Source organism: Siniperca chuatsi, linkage group LG9 (genome assembly GCF_020085105.1).
Source record: "Siniperca chuatsi isolate FFG_IHB_CAS linkage group LG9, ASM2008510v1, whole genome shotgun sequence".
Lineage (NCBI taxonomy): Eukaryota > Metazoa > Chordata > Actinopteri > Centrarchiformes > Sinipercidae > Siniperca > Siniperca chuatsi.
Genome location: NC_058050.1, coordinates 26,579,856 through 26,599,498, shown reverse-complemented (window position 1 = coordinate 26,599,498; position 19,643 = coordinate 26,579,856). Strand labels below are relative to the sequence as shown.

The window sequence follows — 19,643 nt, the reverse complement described above, 5'->3', positions numbered from 1 at the left end:
TTACATTAGATTTGCTTTGGGAAAGGAACTTTTCCGGTTCAGTATACGAGAGGAAGAATAATTACAATTACAGTGACCAAAAACTGTTTCATAGTACATTCAGGCATATAGGAATACAAGTATTTTTTTTTTTAAAACAAACCTGAAAAACCTGTACTGTAATCGAACCTGACCATGCTTAGTCTTTACTATAAGAACAGTGTTTTTTTTAACTATTATTATTTATTACTCTTTATTTTTCCTTTGATATTCATCTGTTTCATTCTTAATTTACTTCTAAAAGTTCATGTTGTTCTGCTCAGACATATACCAAGGATTTGTACTTCAACGGTTAGAATGTGTTATTGTTTATAAATGATGGCATTGTTCAATAAAGCATTTAAACAAGAAGTCGAAAAAGAAAGAGGGCTCCATTACTCCAGACCTCTTAAACTTCATAGTCATCACTAGAGGGCAGTGCCATACAGGAAACTCTTTCTGTGTGCCTCATTGCTCTTGGCCTTTGGGCAAATATACTGTACAGCAGCCTACATTGATTCTTTATAATGTTGTTGTGGTTTGAGATTGACAACATATTCTTTGATTGAAAATATCATATGAAGTGCAACAGAGGATTTTTCACAACAATTTCTTGCTTTTTTTGGATTGATTGATAATTGTACTTACTCCAAAGCACAGCATTTGCACTGAAAAACATGCAGGCAGAGTACTGTACACGTCAGCCTACATATGTTGGACTCAGCAACATAGGCTAGCGGTAGATCATAGAATCTATAGTATGAGTTCTGTCAACATAAAGTTGTCGTGTGACTGTGAAACTTTGAAGGAGTTGAGAGAGTGGATTCGCTTGTAGGAGTCTTCATATAGATTCTTACGTCTGCCATGAGGGAAAAAGAAAATTTCCTCCTCAACTAAAAGAAATACCCCGAAGGCTTGGATAAACATTTTATAATACATCATATGAGGAAAATGTAGTAACAGTGCAGTTAAATAAACATATGAAGAACATTCAGTCTGTTTTTCACCTTTGTCCACACAGCAGCGTTTTCCATGTATGGCATTTAGTGTATATATAAAATGAAATGTTAACCCAGGCTGGTGTGCATGCTTAACAAGATTACGGACTGTAATATTTTTGCTATTTTTACTATTAATTTTGTTTAAAAAAAGTAAAACACGCATACAATGTGAATTAACAATTTATTTAACCCAGAAAAGACTGTTTAACTATCTAATTTTAATGATCTTCTTATCTTCTACATCAGCTGCATGCTACATCAAGGTGGATTCACCCTCACCCTCAGTTAAGATGAGAACAACTTTGGTTGAATCAACAAAGGGTGTTCTGTCAGCAGGAAATGAGAATGCTCAGTACATCAAATCAAATCCCCTTTAAATTCTGCTTGTCAGCCACTGAAAGCATCCTTTCATTTTCCATCAGTCTGTTTCTCTTTTGCCCATTTCCTCTTGTCCAAATAGTTTTCCTTTGGGAAATGCCACTGACCCATTAGGAGCAGGGGTTGGTTTCGAAGAAGTGCTCTTACACTAATCAGTTTCTTATGAAGAAGCATTGGGAAGGCCTTACACAGTCTCTCAAGTGCAATTCCTAAATATTCTCCTAAGATTTGTTTCATCTCCTACAAGCTACTCCTGATTTCTTACTCAATAGCCTATCAAATACGGCCAGCATAGAAACCATGTAAAGCAGTCTTAAAAACATATACTGTAATTCCTGTTTGTGTCAGTGGAGAGTTTAATGTCCCACTGTTGCCTATGTTTCAGAGATGTTTCAGAGACTTTTCCACCTTGTCAAAATGGCAGATATCAAATACTGGCAAATTTACTTTAAAACATTGCACTCAAAAACTTATATCAGTACAGCCTAATGTCACATTACTACTTTAGCCTCAAGAACAATGCCACAGTGCCACTTCACAGATTTTCGATATTAGTTGTTTCATTGTGTTTTTTCATTTGTATCGGTGGAATTGCAGCTACACCAACCCGCATGTTCATATTTGTAACATTCATTATATTACTAATTCATCTGTTGGTAATCTTTAAATTAAGCCTTTTTCACAGAAGACATTTTGACATGTTCCTGGTGTAAATAATAAAATTAACGATGGCTGAATTTAATTTAGCTGCTTCAGTTTCAGGGTCCTGGTATTGTGCATGCTGGCTCAGTGTCCTGCTGTCATGGCTTACTGGGACACTTGAATAGAATGGAGCCATCATTAATGTTATGTAATGTTAACACCTGTGCTTTTCCTAATGAGACAAGTCTAAATGTCTGCTGTCCACTGCAGATAATGAAAAGTTAATTGAGAACACATTTAAACATACTATGCTAATGAAACATTATGTACTAAGTAGTTTCTAGATATCTGTGAATCCACATTCTGACCACTCTCTTAATGAGTCATTTTTATAGACTGTATGAAGTCTTCAAGGACTACTATTACATCTCAGTATGATGCACCGCTTTAGTTACAAGGCACAAAAATAGTATTTAATATTAAGTAATTTGACATGAATGTGTAGTTGCTTGTTTTATGCTGCTCCGCAGCTGTTTCAGAGTTGATCAGCAAGTCCACCTGGTGGAAGAACAACAAAATGAAGACTTTGAAGTGGCCTAGTCAAAGTCCTGAACCCTATTGAGATGCTGTGGTATGACCTTAAAAAGGCAGTTCATGCTCGAAAACCCTCCAATGTGGCTGAATTACAACAATTCTGCAAAGATGAGCGGGCCAAAATTCCTCCACAGCGCTATAAAAGACTCATGGCAAGTTATCGCAAACGCTTGATTGCAGTTGTTGCTGCTAAGGGTGGCCCAACCAGTTATTAGGTTTAGGGGGCAGTCACTATTTCACACAGGGCCATGTAGGTTTGGATTTTGTTTTCCCTTAATAACAACCTTCATTTAAAAACTGCATTTTGTGTTTACTTGTGTTATCTTTGACTAATATTTAGGTTTGTTTGATGATCTGAAATATTTAAGTGTGACAAACATGCAAAAAAAAAAAAAAAGAAATCAGGAAGGAGGAAGGAGGCTTGCACACCACTGTTGCTCACAAACCTTCCTTAATGGCCTAAAAATGTTTTCTAATCCGAGATTTCACAAACATATGTCGTACTGCACGATCTACGAACCCAAGGATGCAGAACACAGGTAGAGGTGTATCAAATGACAAAGTCAATCTTTATTAGAACAACACAGAGTCACTGGGAATGGGTCTCTCTCCTGCAGGGTATTCCGGTGCCATCCGCCGCGGCTCTGGAGAGGCAGTGAAAGTCCAGGAGCAGAGGTTGGAGGAGCATATCCTGGCCCAGCTCGGGTAGAGTGCTGTGTGGATCTGGATAGGAAGTGGACCCATAGCGTGGAGAAGACGGCGATGTGCAGACACGGACAGACAGCGGATCCGAAGCGTGGGGCAGGTGATGACGTATAGACCTGGACTGGCAGCGGATCCGTGGTGTGGCGTTGGCGGTGGCGGTGATGTGTAGATACGGACAGACAGCGGACCTTTGGCGTGGAGGTGGCTGGGTTCGAGAGGTCCGGTTCAGGGTTGTAGCTTACAGAGTCAGGAAGTCGGCCGGCAAGGCGGTGTGTGGCTGGCAAGGCAGGTAGACAGGCAGGTAGGAATCCGGAAGGAGACAGGAGCAGCGATCACCAATACAGGATAATTCTGAGGCAAAAGTAGATCACTGTCAACAAACAAGATAACTAGAAACATTTGCAAAAGTACTTAACGCAGTGGTCGTACAAGTGTAAGGAGACGATCTGGCGCTGGTGGTGTAGGTGAGCCTGGTATTTGAGCTGTGGAGATTGATGGATAATTGAAGTCAGGTGAGCCGGTGATCAGCAGCAGGCGGGAAACCAAGGAGCCAGACCAGAAGACATAAACACACACACACACACAGACTCACATCTAGAGATGAGCCGAGGACACACAAGAAACACAAGAAGGGAGCACACAAAAGCACGCAGGGATGGGGAGGATGTGGTGGCTGACTATGACAAAACAGGGGGATTCATTTTATATTTGTATGTTTGAAAAACAGCAATTGCAAATGGATTTTATTTTTTATTTTGAATTGATCCACTATGGATACGTATGCCTTTTTCCATTCCATCCCCAGGCCTGGAAAACACAAAAGTCAAGCTGTTTCAATGACCATGGGAATCAAACTAAATTCCTGTACCTCAAGGCACTGCGATTCTGGTTTCATTACCTTATGATGAGTGAGGTATGCCAGTCAAACTTTTAATACACCTACATACAGATCTCTGCAGAGCCAAACTGCCACTCAATGCAGACATTAGGCAATTTTCTTTCACCTTTCTTTCTGTGGTTTCCCACAGGGTCCACTCAGACAAGCAGGGGGCCAGTGGGTTTTTGCATTTACCTGTGATATAACATATGTCTACTTAACTCCACAGAGGATAATGAGGGCTGTGTGAGTTCTGGCAATGCAGGGATCCAAAGTGAGGGAGGCATGGGCACATGGGAGAAGTTTGCCTTCAGGGCTTTCTGGCTGAAGGGCTTTCTGCCTCTCTTTTTTCCTAGTCAGAGCTGCCAATTCACGCAATTGACACTTTTCACACGTTCTCACACCACACGTCCATTTTCTCACGCAGAGAAAAACAAATTTATAGGCTAACTGATAACGGCTCGAAAAGAGGACAGTGCACGGACAGACAAGACAGAGCAGCACCACGCAAGAGCAGCAGCGAGTTATTCAGACCATCAGCGGGAAAGCAAGAAATATCCACAAATCTATGACATTGTAATTTACTCCCATGCATGCTGCTCAGAGTAATCTCAGTCAGCAGCGCACCGTCTCTACACTTGCGCCGTGCACTTTTTTTTTCCAGAGCCCAAAGCACACAGTTTTAGTTGACAAAGGCACACACACACACACACACACCACTCCAAAATCCAAAAACACCTTTCATGTAGGCTATGCAGAGCTTTGCCTCACTTAGATTAATTAGGCTCACCAATAATGTGACGCTAGAACCGCCACTACAAAAAAATCAAATCATCATCATGCATTGGTATTTATCCTAGCTCTTACTTATCAGACAGTACCATAATAGCTTAATTTAGCTACCAAGGTGTCAGAAAATGAATTGCCTGAATGCATTTACTTTTCAAACAATGTTGGTAGATGTAGCCGCTTGCCAACCCTCCAGATTCTCCTGAGTCCCAATGCCCCCTTCCCCCCTGTCCTCCAGACTCCACATTTCTGCAACAAAATTAGACCTACTCGATAAATTCACTGGAATGCAGGAAAACTCTCTCTGAAATTAACACATTTATGATCCCCAGATACTGTTAGGTTTGGTCTCCTGATTTAGGCTATGATGTCTGGAGGTTGGCAAGTATGCTGATCAACCATACTTATTCATCATTGACCATTGACTTGGCTTGTCGTCTACACATGCTTTGAAATTGTGAATTTGGCTGCAAAACTTTTAAAACAAAATTCCTGAGGGTTGAGAAGTGAGCAGCTTAGCAGCCCTGCAAGTAGTTTTGGTGCCTAAACCTAACCAAGTAGTAAGGCTTTCTGGCAAACTTCTCCCATGTGCAAGGTCCCTCGGTACCTGTCTCTCAGCCCTTCTGTCCGACCTCCAAAACAAGGATAGACTCTCACGTTTTTCACTCACACTGCAATTTCTGAAATGCCTTTCCCTCAGCACATCGGCCCACCGGGGCTATTTGCAGAAGGTCAGGGAGCCTTTATCAAAAGCACTTGGGGAGGCTTGAGGCTTGATCAATGATGCAAAATTTTACAAAAGAAGAAAATCTATTATACTGTTTCAGAGATCAGTGTTTGATGACCCACTTTGTCAGTACATTCGACTCATCCCTGTCATTATGGAAATTCTTCAAGCATAAAAATTATTATTGCTAGTCTCCCTTCAAATGTGAGCACTTGTTGCTTCATTACAAGTGTGAAATGTTTTAATCATGGCTCAAAATCCCAGCATGATGATATGAAAGAGGCCTCGATTTATCTGCTCTTACTGCACCTCAAGAATAGTCTGTAATTATGACAGGTAACGCTGCAGGAGAAAGTGTTTTTTCCACCTGCTAAATTTCGGATCTTCGTTGATTTCTGCTTGTACTGTACCGTTCGCTAAGTTACAATTGCTACGCCTGTCAAGTTTTCTGTTTACACACAATATATTTGCAGTTTACAATGATAATGGTGGTAGATTTGCCCTCAAAATTTACAGTAGTTTTTGAAACAAAGGGTCTTGATTTCAGGCAGAGGTAGACAAAAGCAGCATCTTATTTCTAAAGGTCGATCATCAATTTTGCTGGCTGGAATGTTGCTAGCAGATTTTATCAGCCGTTACTAGCTAGCTAATTAAGCTAATGTTAGCTCCATGAGTTGGTTGAAAACATTGTCTTTGGCTGACTTTTTAATGTTTCAAATTGACTCGTTTTAAACCTAGAATCTTGTAAAAGGGCTCATGAATATGGACTTCATGGCAACATACCATGTGTGTGTGCAGCGGGGCGCGGCCTCGGTGAACTTCCAATCAGAGACTGACACACCTGCTACTCATCTGCTGCTGCTCACCTGCTCTCCATCCACCAATCAACACCTGGCAGTATATCTACCTGGCTCTTCTCACCAGTCATCGCCAGATTGTCCGTTTACCCAAGTGGTACTACGCCTCGGCCTCTGACAGACCTCACCTCGGATCTTCCGCTGCTCCACCTCAGCCCGCTGTCCTTGCTCCGCCTGCCCGCCGTCTTCACCCAATCCACCGGCTCACAGCGATTGCCTCCACACGCCTGGTTACTCATTGTGTTTTACAATAAACTGAAACTAACTACTTCAACTCTGTCTGTGCTAGTTGTGCTTTTGGGTCCAGCCTTTGTGTACCATAACACCAGTAGCCTGGTTTCAACTTTTAAAGAGAAAAGGATTTTAGGATGAGAACTGGCCATGTGTTTGGCAAATGTGACGCTATCTCGGGTAATGTTGGCTGGGTTTGCTGGAGTGTCAATGTCCATTAAAAAGCAGGACAGGGCTGCTAATGTTAGCCTAAACTCTGATTGGAGTGGGGAAATACACAGCGGATGTGCTAGTCATAGATGGGGCTTTTAAAAAAAAAAAAAAACTAACCTAACCTGTAACCCTACAAACTAATGTAGGTAGCAAGCTAGTTAGCCAGACATGCTAACAAATAGAGCTTACATTATGGCAGAAAAAATTACAGCACCCTCCAAACTCTTTAGAGGAGAAACGCAGAGTATTATTCTTACGACAGCCCCATGCACACCACTGTGGCATGAGGACAAACCCAAAACTTGCCAGACCTGTTGGCTGTCATTACGGTTGCTAAGCTAATGGTCAATCGCTGTTCAGGGGAGAGGTTTAGCAATCGGTCAATTGGCAGATTAAACACAGGAGATATAGCATTTTTTTCAGTAAAATTTCCAATGATTGAAGACTTTTGCTGTGGACACACTGTATGCATACATTATAATTTATGGCCACTATCCACGTGCAGGAAGACTTACTATTCTGCAGCACCAGTGAAATTGTGGGATGTTGGATCTTACTTTCCACATTTGGAGCAATAAGCTTGTAATATCACCAGGTGTTATTTCATTTAATTATCAAAATGTAACAAAATAAGATATTTGTCTAGACAGACAAAAGGAGAGAGAGGCAGGGAGTGGGTCAGTACACTGACCGCCCTTGTGCTGATATCATAAATGGACATGCTGGCGAAAAAGAAAAACATCGAAATGGATGAAATAACATGCGTCACAGCCTTGGTGAGGCGGCCTTTCAAGGCTACAACAACAATCCACTGCATAAAACTCTTGAAGATGGGTTCTCTTCAACTCTTATATCAGTGCATTTTTGTGAGATGCTGTGCAAAAATTAAGACAAAAAAAAAAAGAAAATCATCTTCTATAACACCTCTAAACAGCAGCTGCCAGCAACGGAGTGAGGAACAAGTAAGGCTTTTACATTTCATTTAATTCAAGCTTTTGCATTTACAATGCCTTATCAAGGATTTAGCAGAGACAGTCAAACTAAATGTTCATCTATGTTTTGTCTGTGGATACAGAATATAGTAGTGCATTACTGTAAGTGCATGCTCACATACTAGAAACACAATGTTCAGAGTTCTTAAAGCCTAATGTAGCTACATAATAAAGTGTTCAGATTAGTATGTCTGACCATGGCAGACCTGGAAGAGGAGAAATTACCCATCAAGGTTACATTAGGAGAATCTATTGCTGAGAAACCTTTTACCTTACGTACAAGCAGAAAATAACAGCTAAGATCTGGGACTAATGTGTAATGAAAAGATGGCAAGCAGAGGTGGATAGGGCTGACACATTTGTCTGGATGTAACTAAAGCTCCGTCCATTACCATTCCTGCTCCCACTTTGTGCAGCTCTGGCTGAGTCATGTGGCTTTGATCATCTTTCAGTGGGAGCTCACTGCTGAGTGACAGTTCTTCCATCGTCATGGCTCACTTAACCAGCTTTTGGAATAGGAATAGTGATACATTTCAAGGAAATAGAAACAAAATAGACATGGGCTTTTATACTCCAGCCCATTGAGAACTGTGCAAGGCTTACAATCATATTTCTGCCAAAAAACACCCATCAATGACCCATTCGTTGCTTCACTAGACTCCAGCTGTGCGTGTTGTGCCATATATGCACAAAAATTCTTACTTTTTCCGGCTAATAACATTCAGTGATCTAATCCAACCTGCTGCTCTGCCCAAAAGATATCAGTGAAGTGGTACTGCTGTGCAAACTAAAGCCGCAGGTCTTTGTCTTGCTCATTATGCAGCGTGGGAGGATAAACCATACAGCATGTCAGTCCTCGTCAAGCCAGATGTTTGATCTTCACCACATGAAAAAAGACGAAGAGGAGAAACTAGGGAGATAATGAAGGGGAAGAAATGCAGAAATGTTCATAGGCGTGGATTTCGGGGGGACGCAGTGGACACGTCCCCTTCAATATTTAGAACACATGCATTTGTCCCTCCAATAAAGACATGAAAGTAGCAGAGGACTTTTATTTTGACAACGCTACAGTGCGACTCAACACAACAATGCCTCTGGTAAATTAGGTGGTGGCAGTATGCAACCTCAAAAGCAATGCTTGCACTCTGCCATAAAACGGAAAGAAGCAGCCGTAACTTTGCACGGTTGATAACCATGGAGGAGCAAGCAGGGAACAGGAGGAGGAGGTCCGATATTTTGACATTTTTTCTCAAAAAGTCTCAAAACCAAGTAAGAGTGAGTTGTGATGGCGAATGAGCCACTAGTAATGTTTTTCGAGTTTACTTTTAGAAGCGTTGTTTGCTAGTTTACTAACTAATCTTAAGGTAATGTTGCCTGCCCATAGTTAAAGTTTAGCTAAGATAGCAGCAGACAAGCTAATTTAACATTAGCTACGCAGCAGCTGTCCAGAGACAGTCAAAAGAACGGCAGCATGTGATTTGTTGACAGCGTGGGACATTTGAATTTGAACTGGGGGGGCAATGCCCCACCAAATGCTCCGACTGACCCCGCCAAACCGACCCTGCTTCATACCCAAATTTAAAAAATAACTGAAAAGTCTTTTATTTTGTCCATGTCCATTTCAGAGCTCGTTCTCCACTTTTTCTCGTGTCCTCACCTCCTTCCGTCACACTATGTTACAAGAGAGAAAGAGAAATTTGGTGATTCTGGCTCATGAGAGGGTCATAACAACTGGGCTAGATATGGATGAATTTGTTAGGGGTTTTTGCACACAGAAACAGAAGGCCGATGCTGTGATAGGTTACTGATGCTTTAGATAGACTAAACCAGTCGTGTTGTGTGTAATATGAAAAGATTTTGAGTCACAGAACTCTAAAAACAGACAAAAAGAAAAACACAAAAAACCTTGTAAAAAAATCTGTTGTAAGATAGTTATTGTTTATACTCCAAACTTGAAAACTTGTGACATGAGCAAATGCTGTGTAAGATAATAATACAAATAATAATACTATTTAGATTTAGATTCCATTTAATATTAGATAACTAGGATAAATATAACTGGGCACTGATAAAGTTGTCCTCCTATAAGAGGAGATGAGTTTAAAATTTAAAATTGACAGTACCAATTACATTGCTTCACATTTAAATAGAAAATATGTTAGTAGACTAGAAAACTATACTGGATTAAGGCAGATAGTTTATTTTTAATATACCAGTCCATGAAAGAATAGATAATTAGATATAACATAAATAATGTTGTCCTCCTATAAGAGGGGGTGGAGGTGGGTTTAAAATTAAATACATTATGGGCTTATGTATTATTAGATTCTATGGCTTTAGTTTTAGATAACATAACAACAACAGTGCACATTATAGCTTACAGTCCTAAAGTACACCAGGGCCCCAGTGACGAGTCTTAAACTCCGGAAAAGGTTCGTATTTTTTTACCACAGGGTTCTATCGTCTCAAACTCATTGGGATTTTTGAATGGATGGTGATGATTTGTGAAGATTATCTTGTTGAACATTACCTGTAAGTGTTATAAAGCCTTTGTTGGCCACAGAGTTTGATTTCTGCGTCAGTCCAGAGGAAGAATCCCATTAGACTTTTGCCAGTGGAACCACGGCGATGCTAACGTCCTGGTTGGCCTACAGAAAAAAGTCATCCCGGGGGCACTCAACACAGCAGTAGTTGGTGACCAATCAACATCTCTACTGTCCCCCAATTAAAGCAGTCTAGAACCGGGCCTGAACATGAGGCATTTTGGTGCAAGCTGAGATTAGAAAACATTTTTAGGCTACCGATCTTGCTAACGTGAACTTCATGCAGGAAGTACCAGTCATTGAGGCAGAGAGGCAGAGAGAGGGAGGGAGAGGCAGACTAACAGGTAAGAGTTCATACACTATAGTCAGGATTCCCATGGTATTTGAAACAGCTTGACTTTTTAAAAAGTGTTTTCCAGGCCTGGGGATGGTATCCGTAGTGGATAAAAAACACATTTTCAATTGCAATTGCTTTTTTGCAAACATAAAAACATAAAATGAATCCCCCTATTATGGTGAAATCTCAGATTAGAAACATTGTTAGGCTATTAAGGAAGGTTTGTGAGTTAGGTCTACAACTATGGAATGCATTTATTCGATTCAGTCTGACCACAAGCAGTGATGAAACGATAGTCCCCTTTACATAAATAAAATTCATTTTCCTGGGGGAGGACCACCAGACCACCTGCTTAATATGTGTCCGCCCCCCGATGTTGAAATGAAACCTACACCCTTGGAAATGTTTAATAAGAGTAGAGGAAAACAGTGCAGATAAGATGTGGGTGGGTTTTGGCATTGGGAAGGGGATAGGCAGAGAGAAAAGGCTGGAGTGGAAAGAAAGTCTTTGCTTAAGTAATGTAATGCATAAGTAATTATCACATTGTGCCTTACCATTACCTTACCATTGAGAAGGCCGTTCAGCTATAAACTCTTCAAACATGGTCAGACTACACGTTGTATGAACTGGTTTATATCAAGCATATCCCAGCCTTTATTACCAGTCTCTGTTGTAGGATGATATCATATACAAAAGCACAATGTTCAGGCTCTCCACATCACCCACAACATACATAAAAGTACGCGTAGCAAAGTAACGCAAGGCAATGCATACAGTCTGCGGGACTGTAAGCGCACGACTCCAATGTGTCGCACTGGCAACAAACGGCTCAAGAAGCTGACACAGATCAGTCAGTCCCTGTGACGAGAATCTATATCTCCGGTAAGAAGTGAACCACCAGCGTAACACTGAAAACTCAGCGAGGGAACTTCAGGTTAAACTGAAGTTACATCGCTAACCCCAAATCCTGCTTCGTAGTACAGGCCTCAGGTGTGTGGCGTACCGAGCTCCCTAAAGGTCACAGCGAGAATTTTTTTGAGGACTACTTTCGCATTCCCTTGCAATATGTTTTGCGTTACCTTGCAATATTTTGTGTTCTCTCGCAATAAATTTTGCGTTCTTTCGCAATAGTTTTCTTCTTCCATTCCTGCCATATGTCATTTGTATCCCCACCATCAGCTGCTCCCAGCACAACGCAACAGTATATCAGCTCATTGAACTTTACTTTGAACTGGGCATTAAGTATGTATATAGTACTACTGCTCAATAAGCATGCATGGTTATGTAATTAGTGAACGTAAAATTAAACAAATTCAAGAGGTCTGTCCACAAGAAAGCAGTGCGGTAATCTGCAGGATGCTGTTGGTTTCATTTGTGAACAGTTACTGTACTCTGTAATGTACTGGACCCCAGAGGGTTTCCCCGAGGAAAAGGAGACGTCTCCAGAGGCGGAATTACAGATGTGCAGTTGAATCTACCTCATAAAGCTAATGTGCTGTATTTGTATGAGTCAAAAAAAGCAACAAACAAGAAGGCGAAATGCTGCAAACAGAGTCTGTGGTTCGGTCACAGAGAGAGCAGACAGCATTGAACCACTTGCAGAGATACATCAGGAACGCAGACCAACGCAGGTTGGAAAGCGTTTTGCGTTTTTGCACAGGGTCCTCTGTTCTTTGCACAAAACAAATTAAAGTAACCTTCAATGCTGAAACAGGTTTTGGTAGAAGGCCTGTTGCTGTAAGTGTGGAGCAGTAATTGATGTTCCTTATACACACAGCTCCCACCCAGAAGTTTGATAATGTTCTATCTGATAAATTCTTTGCAATGGGCATCATATAAGGTGAGGTGTCCATAAACAATGCTAAATGCATTAACTTGAGAATCTCCACACTACCTTCCATTACAAATAGACATGTGGCTCAGAAGGAATGGAAGAAAAGTATTGCGAGGGAATGCAATGCCGGGACCTTTACGGGGCTCTGTAGTGGATGATGCTAGGTAGGGTTTAAACTTCTCTCAAGCTCTCTTTTTGTAGTCTCCAAACAACTACTCCAGTCACTTTTCATGTGTCCAACTGAGTTCCACACAATAAATGGCTTTTTAATACATTTTCCCAGTTTGGTGTGGAAGAACTTGACTGGCCTGCACAGAGGCCTGACCTCAGCCCCATCCAACACCTTTGGGATGAACTGGAACGCAGACTGCGAGCCAGACCTTATCACCCAACATCAGTGTTGGACCTCACTAATGCTCATGAGGCTGAATGGGAGCAAATCCCTGCAGCCAGATTCTAACATCTGGTGGAAAGTCTGAAACCAGAGGAGTGGAGGCTGTTGTAGCAGCAGATGAATGCCCATGGCTTTGAAATGAGATGTTCAATAATCACATATAGGGTAATAATCTGGTGTCCACATACTTCAGGCCATATAGTGTAATTTCCTACAACTCTAGGAGTGTGTTCAGTTTTTTTCATTTTTGCCTTTAGTAGACAGTTTAGAGGAGGAAGTTCTGGTGATTGATTTGGTCATTTTGTACTACTGGCATTCAATATTATATCTTAAATATTTAAGAGAGATCAAAGTGAGTGCATTTGCAACTTCTTTGTTTAGGGAATTTGTAGTTTTTTTTTTGCTCCCATTTCAAGGGAAACTTCCAAGAAAACAGAATCCACACATGTTGATGTTGAAGAGATTAGTGTTGATTTTTGAATAACACAGCCAAAGAGTCAATGAGGAGATGTAGATGAAACATTTTGATCCCTGAGGCAAAATGTGCCATTACAGCAGCAGTATATACTTCGAATGCAAATGTGATCAGAGCTTACAGAACGTGTTATAGCACACAGGTTAGAGGTGAGTGTGCAGGAAGATAATAATATAATAATAATAAGCTGTTCAGTTTAATGGGTAAATAGATGAAGGAGCATACTGGCACATACTGTATGTTCGAGAAATTTGTGCAGATGTTTGCCAGTGTTAACTGCCTGACATCACAGGAATGACATCATGAGGACGCATTTTATCCTCAACAACAGGAAAGACATAAATTAATGACTGAAATAATGTTGGTCTCTTCAGAGTGTTTAATCAATTTCATTTCGTCATTTAATCAATAACCTGCTGGGTCCCTGCAAATGTTACCCCAAAGGTTTATTTGACCTTAAGTTTGATGACATCGGAATACTGACTATACTTGTGAGGTATTTCTCTAGACTTCACTCATTTCCCAGAATACTAAATCTAATCATAACTTAAATCCAAACTTCATGAAACATAAATAAAACCTGCATTTATCAAAGCATTTGTATTTATTGACAGTTTTAGAAACTGTTAAACATGTACCCACTATATATATATATATGATGATAATAACAATTAAAGATGTACTGATTAAAAATCTTTACCTTGCCTCTTAACCAGCACCCTAAACATAGGCATAAGCACCTTAAAAAAAAAAAAAATGGCAAAATATCACACTGTGATTTTTCTAATCTGTCCTTCACTATCACAGAAGAACACTCACACACACACACACACAATTAAATGATTTCCTGAACCGTTTACACCACCAGTGGAGATAATTCCACTCTGTCATTATGTTGTCAATGGATCCCTGTGAGACTGTGAACAACACAGATGACAATATGAACAGGCCTTTTCACGGCTTCGACTGTCAGGGCTGTTATTATTAGGGGTCCAAGCCTGAGTCGGCTGGGAACCATAAATGCAAGGCATTGTGGTGCCCAGTACCAGCGGTGCTGCGAACCCAATTGAAATTGTTTTTTTTTCCTGGTGAAAAAAAAAACTTAGGCTCAGTAGTTTCTTATGCGCCACTGAGGCTCTGTGCAAAATTTCGTGCCAATCGGCCACTAGGTGACGCTCTTATTGCAAAATCATGAAATATGCAAATATATTTCTTCAAACTCCTCCTAGGCCGTGAGTCCAATCTGCATGAAATTGTGCACATAGAATCTATGAATGCTCATGATCAAAAGATATTAAAAGAATTTGGGGGGGAAAAAATGCACAAGTTATAAAGCAAAAACTTCCTGTGGGTTGCAGGAAGTGATGTCACATCTCCACGTAGCTCTGTCCGATTAACACGAAACTTGGACCAGTACTTTCCCATGCCCCACCGAGGCTCAGGGCAAAATTCTGCACTATATATGGCAATGAAGCATTATTACCAATCGCAAAGCTGTTGTGTATAGTTGTAGCATTAATGTTATATGCAGCCACACCAGTAGGAGCAGTTAGTAAAACATGAATGTCATCTGGATTATTAGACATTCTTGCTAACAATCTGCATGCCTAGGTGGCGCTTTTATTAAAAACTTTTTCGAACTCCTCCTAGGAGGAATGCACGAAACTTTACACATAGAATCTATAGATGCTCATGATCAAAAGTTATTAAAGGAATTTTGTAAAAAAATGCGCAAGGTATATAAAGCAAAAACTTCCTGTGGGTAGCAGTCAAAACAGGAAGTGAGGTCATATCTCCACGTAGCTCTGTCTGATTAACACAAACGTTGGGCCAGTAGTTTCCCTTGCCACACTGAGGCCCTGTGCAAAATTTGGCACCAATCAGCCACTAGGTAGCGCTTTTATTGCAAAATCATAAAATATGCTAAAATCATTTTTTTTTATTATAATAATATATATATATTATATATATATTTTTTTTTTCAATGTTCAATGTTTTCCAATCTCTTTTATCAAAGCTAGCAGGTCAGTCGTTTGGTCACCGCTTTGGTCCAGACTCAAACATCTTGACAAATAATGAATGGATTTCCATGAACTTTGGTACAGACATTGTTCCCCACAGGATAAATGTAATAATACTTTGCCCAAAACTTTGGTTTATGATCAAATACCTGCAAACCTAATGATATTCCCATCAGCTACTACTGTTCTTTGTGTTTAGTGCTAATTTGCAAATGTTTAACACGCTAAACAAAGATTGTGACCATGGTAAACATTATGGACTCTAAAGGGCAACACAGACTTAAGGTGAATGACCTGCGTCAAAACACCCGCACCCATTGTTTTGCATATAAATCCACCAAGCAGCGGCATCTTGGTGCACGTCCACCCACAATGCCCCTTGTCAGAATATGCCACTGTCCTATAGGCCTTTTACACAGCAGACATTTTGACTCATCATAGCAGGAAAAGCACCTTTTAATGTTATCAATTACCCCTGTGCTTTTCCTGCTATGACATGCCAAAATGGCTATGAAAAATGTCTACTTCCCAGCATCAACACGTCAACTCTCCAGAAAAGCAAAAGTTTGATCACCTTCGTTCCCAGGTGAATCCCAGCTACTGTACCTTCACTACTTCTTCTATCTGTGTGACACATCTGATGTGTGCCACTACGGCCGTCGACTGACTTTAGTCAAACGAGGCAATTCTACCTGAGACACCTCTCCACTGTGTGTTGCTCTTTAGTCTTGTTTTGATTATGAACTCAGTCCTAGAAAATCAGAAGCATCTGGCAAGAAACACTTGAAGATGACACTCAGTTTTACCATTTTGATTAGCCTTTGATTGTTATGCTCCTCTCTCTCCAATTGAGCCACAACAATTGACTAGTAAACATTGGCATTGTACTGTCATTTCTACAATGAGAGATTACTCAAAGCCCAGGTCATAGGTGGCAATAGATAGAAGTTTGCAACGTTACAGTAGTTTGTAGTTTGAAGTTTGCTTTATTGGATTTTCATGCAGCACCTTTGATTATTCTGAAAACACCGAGACCGCTATGGGATTGACAAGGAAATGAGGGATCAGAGGGTTTTGGATAAAAGCTTGGTATAATTATTATAATAATCTTCAGTCTGCAGCCTGGCAGGAAATCAGACTCAAAGCCCAGATCACAGAGTATTTCCTTCATTGTAATTAGGACTATGATGATCAGAAAATGTTCCTATTAAAATGTGTTTCATAACCGTAAGAACAATGCCCAATTACAAAGCTGGAACAAACCATTTTCAAGATGAAGGTCAGACTCCTCTGTCAGATGAGCTGTTAGACCTTGGATAAAAGGTCACACTAGTAGTCTAAGAGAAAATACAGGTGTAATGGAAATGATGAACTCCAAATGCCACATGAGTCATACTGAATTGAGCATGTATGTGAACCACTGGAAGGGAGGTTGTTGAATCTATGCAACACATTCAGCAGAAGCAGGACTATACCTGTGGATTTTAATAACTTGTCTTTCCGCAGGTGACGCATCAAACAGCAATTTTACCGAGCTCTGAGAGAAAGCAGACAGCATTGGATCGACACCAGCAACTGCACTGCAGTCTCATATAAACCACTTTGGCAATAACCGACTGTCTGTATACCCTGGACAAACACTCCATGTCTGACAAAAACACTCACAAAAAAATCGATTGCATGTCCCTTGTGTAAACAGCAGAGATTCGGTCACATGACTGTAGATCATGACTGAGTTGTGCCAAAAGCCCCAACCCCCCCACCCCAGCTGAAAATAGGACGTATGTGAAAAGGACATTTTGTGACAAGGGACAATCCGGCTGCAGGGAGCAGCCTGTTGCCAGCATTCCTGTGTGTGTTTCCTTCAGTTTGACCTTAGCTCGAGTGATTACCCAGCGGAGGAAGTAGTCACACTGTATCGGCTGAGAACACTACCACCATTTTTGGTCACATTGGGCTTCTGGTCATTGCCAGTCAGTACACTAAACTACACTGAGCACAGCGCAGAAGATTAAGGCGAGATTGAAAATTTGAGAGATTGTGATAGCCTAACTGAGGCTAACCTTGACACAATCTAAGGTTAGTTGCAGTATAATCTAGTCCAACACTAAAAATAAGGCTAATAATCCCATGTGAACCTTTTTCCTCAAGTGGTTCTCAACATCTTGAGAATTTAACATTAACATGTCTAGGTGTTTTCCATATTAATTTTTATTCTAGACAAACACCTTCTTGGTTAACTATGAACGGTACCACAGTAAATCAGTCAGACTGCCCCGAAGTGAAGGTCCCCGTTGCTCTCTTCTTCACCATCGGTGTAGTGAGCCTGGCCGAGAACCTGCTGGTTGTGGTTGCTGTCATACGGAACAGGAACCTCCACTCGCCCATGTACTGCTTCATCTGCAGCCTGGCGGCTTTCAACACCATCGCCAGCCTCACCAAAACCTTTGAGAACCTGATGATCGTGTTTGCCGACGTGGGACATCTGGAGAAGAAAGGTTCCTCGGAGAGGAATCTGGACGATGTGATGGACTCCCTGCTGTGTATGTCGTTTGTGGGATCCATTTTCAGTTTCCTGGCTATTGCTGTGGAGCGGTATGTACGTAGGGCTTGGATTTGCACGGAGAAATGTTTTAGATGAACATTTACAGTCAAAAGGAGTATTTCTGATATTTCCCCCAAAACCTTTTTCCTTCCTTTTAATAATGAAACACTATTAATAATACATCTTAAAAACACATTGACATTCGTTGACTACAGAAAGGATGACTAAATGTGATTTCAGTTGGACTTTAATAAAAAAAATATTGATTAGTGCAGCTGTAAAGCATCCAAGTGTAACTCAATAAACCAAAAGATAAATTGAGCAGATGATAAAATGATTTGTTTTCACTTCCAGTTACATCACCATCTTCCATGCTCTTCGATACCACAACATCATGACAATACGGCGCACAGGAGCCATCTTGGGTGTCATCTGGACAACATGTGGGGTGTCAGCCGTGCTCATGGTGAGGTTCTTTGCCTCCAAGGTCATCATGATCTGCTTTGTTGTCTTCTTCGTCGTCTCCTTGGTGATTATCTGCTTCCTCTACGTCTACATGCTCATGCTGGCACGCATCCATGCCAGGAAAATCGCTGCTCTGCCCACCAGCGGCGGGGGGAAGTGTCGGCGTCAGCGGTGGAGGGGCAGCAGCATGAGAGGGGCCCTGACTCTCACCATCCTGTTTGGGGCATTCGTGGTGTGTTGGGCGCCGTTTTTCCTCCACCTCATCATCATCATGGTGTGCCCCATGAACCCGTACTGTGAGTGTTACCGATCGCTGTTCGAGCTGCATGTGGTGCTGTTGATGAGCCACGCCCTCATCGACCCGGCCATCTACGCCTTCCGCAGCGCTGAGCTCAGACACACCTTCAGGAAGATGCTGCTTTGTTCAGACTGGAAGCGGTGCTCATAGAGAAAATCTATTTACACCACAGAAAGCACACTGTTTCTCTTTATATTGCATATATTTATACCTGGGAGTCAACAATCCATAGATCTGTACTGCACCTGAACAGCTGTGGGTGGCCAAGGGCATCCTGCAGCAAATAGTTCACTTTCTTCAGTCAAATTTTCCCACCAGGTATTTGAAGCCAGCTACATCAGGGCTACCACCACCAGCAGATTTAGTTTAATTTGTGTTAAATGAGCACATGTGACTGTTCATGTGTGTTTGCAGGCACCGCTGCAAAACTGAGTGTTTCTGCATATGTTTTTTTCATTACATAACTGCCATCTGTTCATCTTCTCTCTGCCTTGCTGGCTGTCTAACCATCCATCCCTCCTCCATCATCCTTCTCTCAGGACTTGGATGCGATCTCATCTCTTCAAATCCTGTTTAAAATGACCCATTTGCTCCACATTCATATGGGAGGCATATTTTCAGAGCCTATCTTTCTCAAAGGACATATTATTTTTTTACATGGCTCTTGACTATGATTTCCATCATTCACAGGACCACAGTGCACCACA

The 19,643-nt window shown here is 41.2% G+C and overlaps 1 protein-coding gene and 1 long non-coding RNA gene across 2 annotated transcripts; one reads left to right on the top strand and one right to left on the bottom strand.

Annotated features, from left to right (window-relative positions):
* Positions 1-3,175: 3,175 nt before the first annotated feature.
* On the bottom strand, positions 3,176-4,899 carry LOC122882238. The gene is made up of 2 exons (XR_006379316.1): positions 3,768-4,899; positions 3,176-3,689 (listed from the first exon to the last, which is right to left on the bottom strand). It is a non-coding gene; the product is annotated as an uncharacterized LOC122882238 (long non-coding RNA).
* A 2,922-nt stretch (positions 4,900-7,821) lies between these two features.
* mc2r (melanocortin 2 receptor) lies at positions 7,822-19,284 on the top strand. The gene is made up of 4 exons (XM_044207947.1): positions 7,822-7,994; positions 17,135-17,707; positions 17,849-18,223; positions 18,528-19,284. The coding sequence occupies exons 3-4, from the start codon at positions 17,871-17,873 to the stop codon at positions 19,084-19,086; spliced, it is 912 nt and encodes a 303-aa protein (XP_044063882.1). The 5' UTR covers positions 7,822-7,994; positions 17,135-17,707; positions 17,849-17,870; the 3' UTR covers positions 19,087-19,284.
* The last annotated feature ends 359 nt before the right edge of the window (positions 19,285-19,643 follow it).

Coding starts and splice junctions, on each gene's coding strand:
- mc2r (XM_044207947.1), top strand. CDS start 17,871: ATGAACGGTACCACAGTAAATCAGTCAGACTGCCCCGAAGTGAAGGTC. Junction 18,224..18,527: donor CTGGCTATTGCTGTGGAGCG/GTATGTACGTAG, acceptor TTTCACTTCCAG/TTACATCACCATCTTCCATG.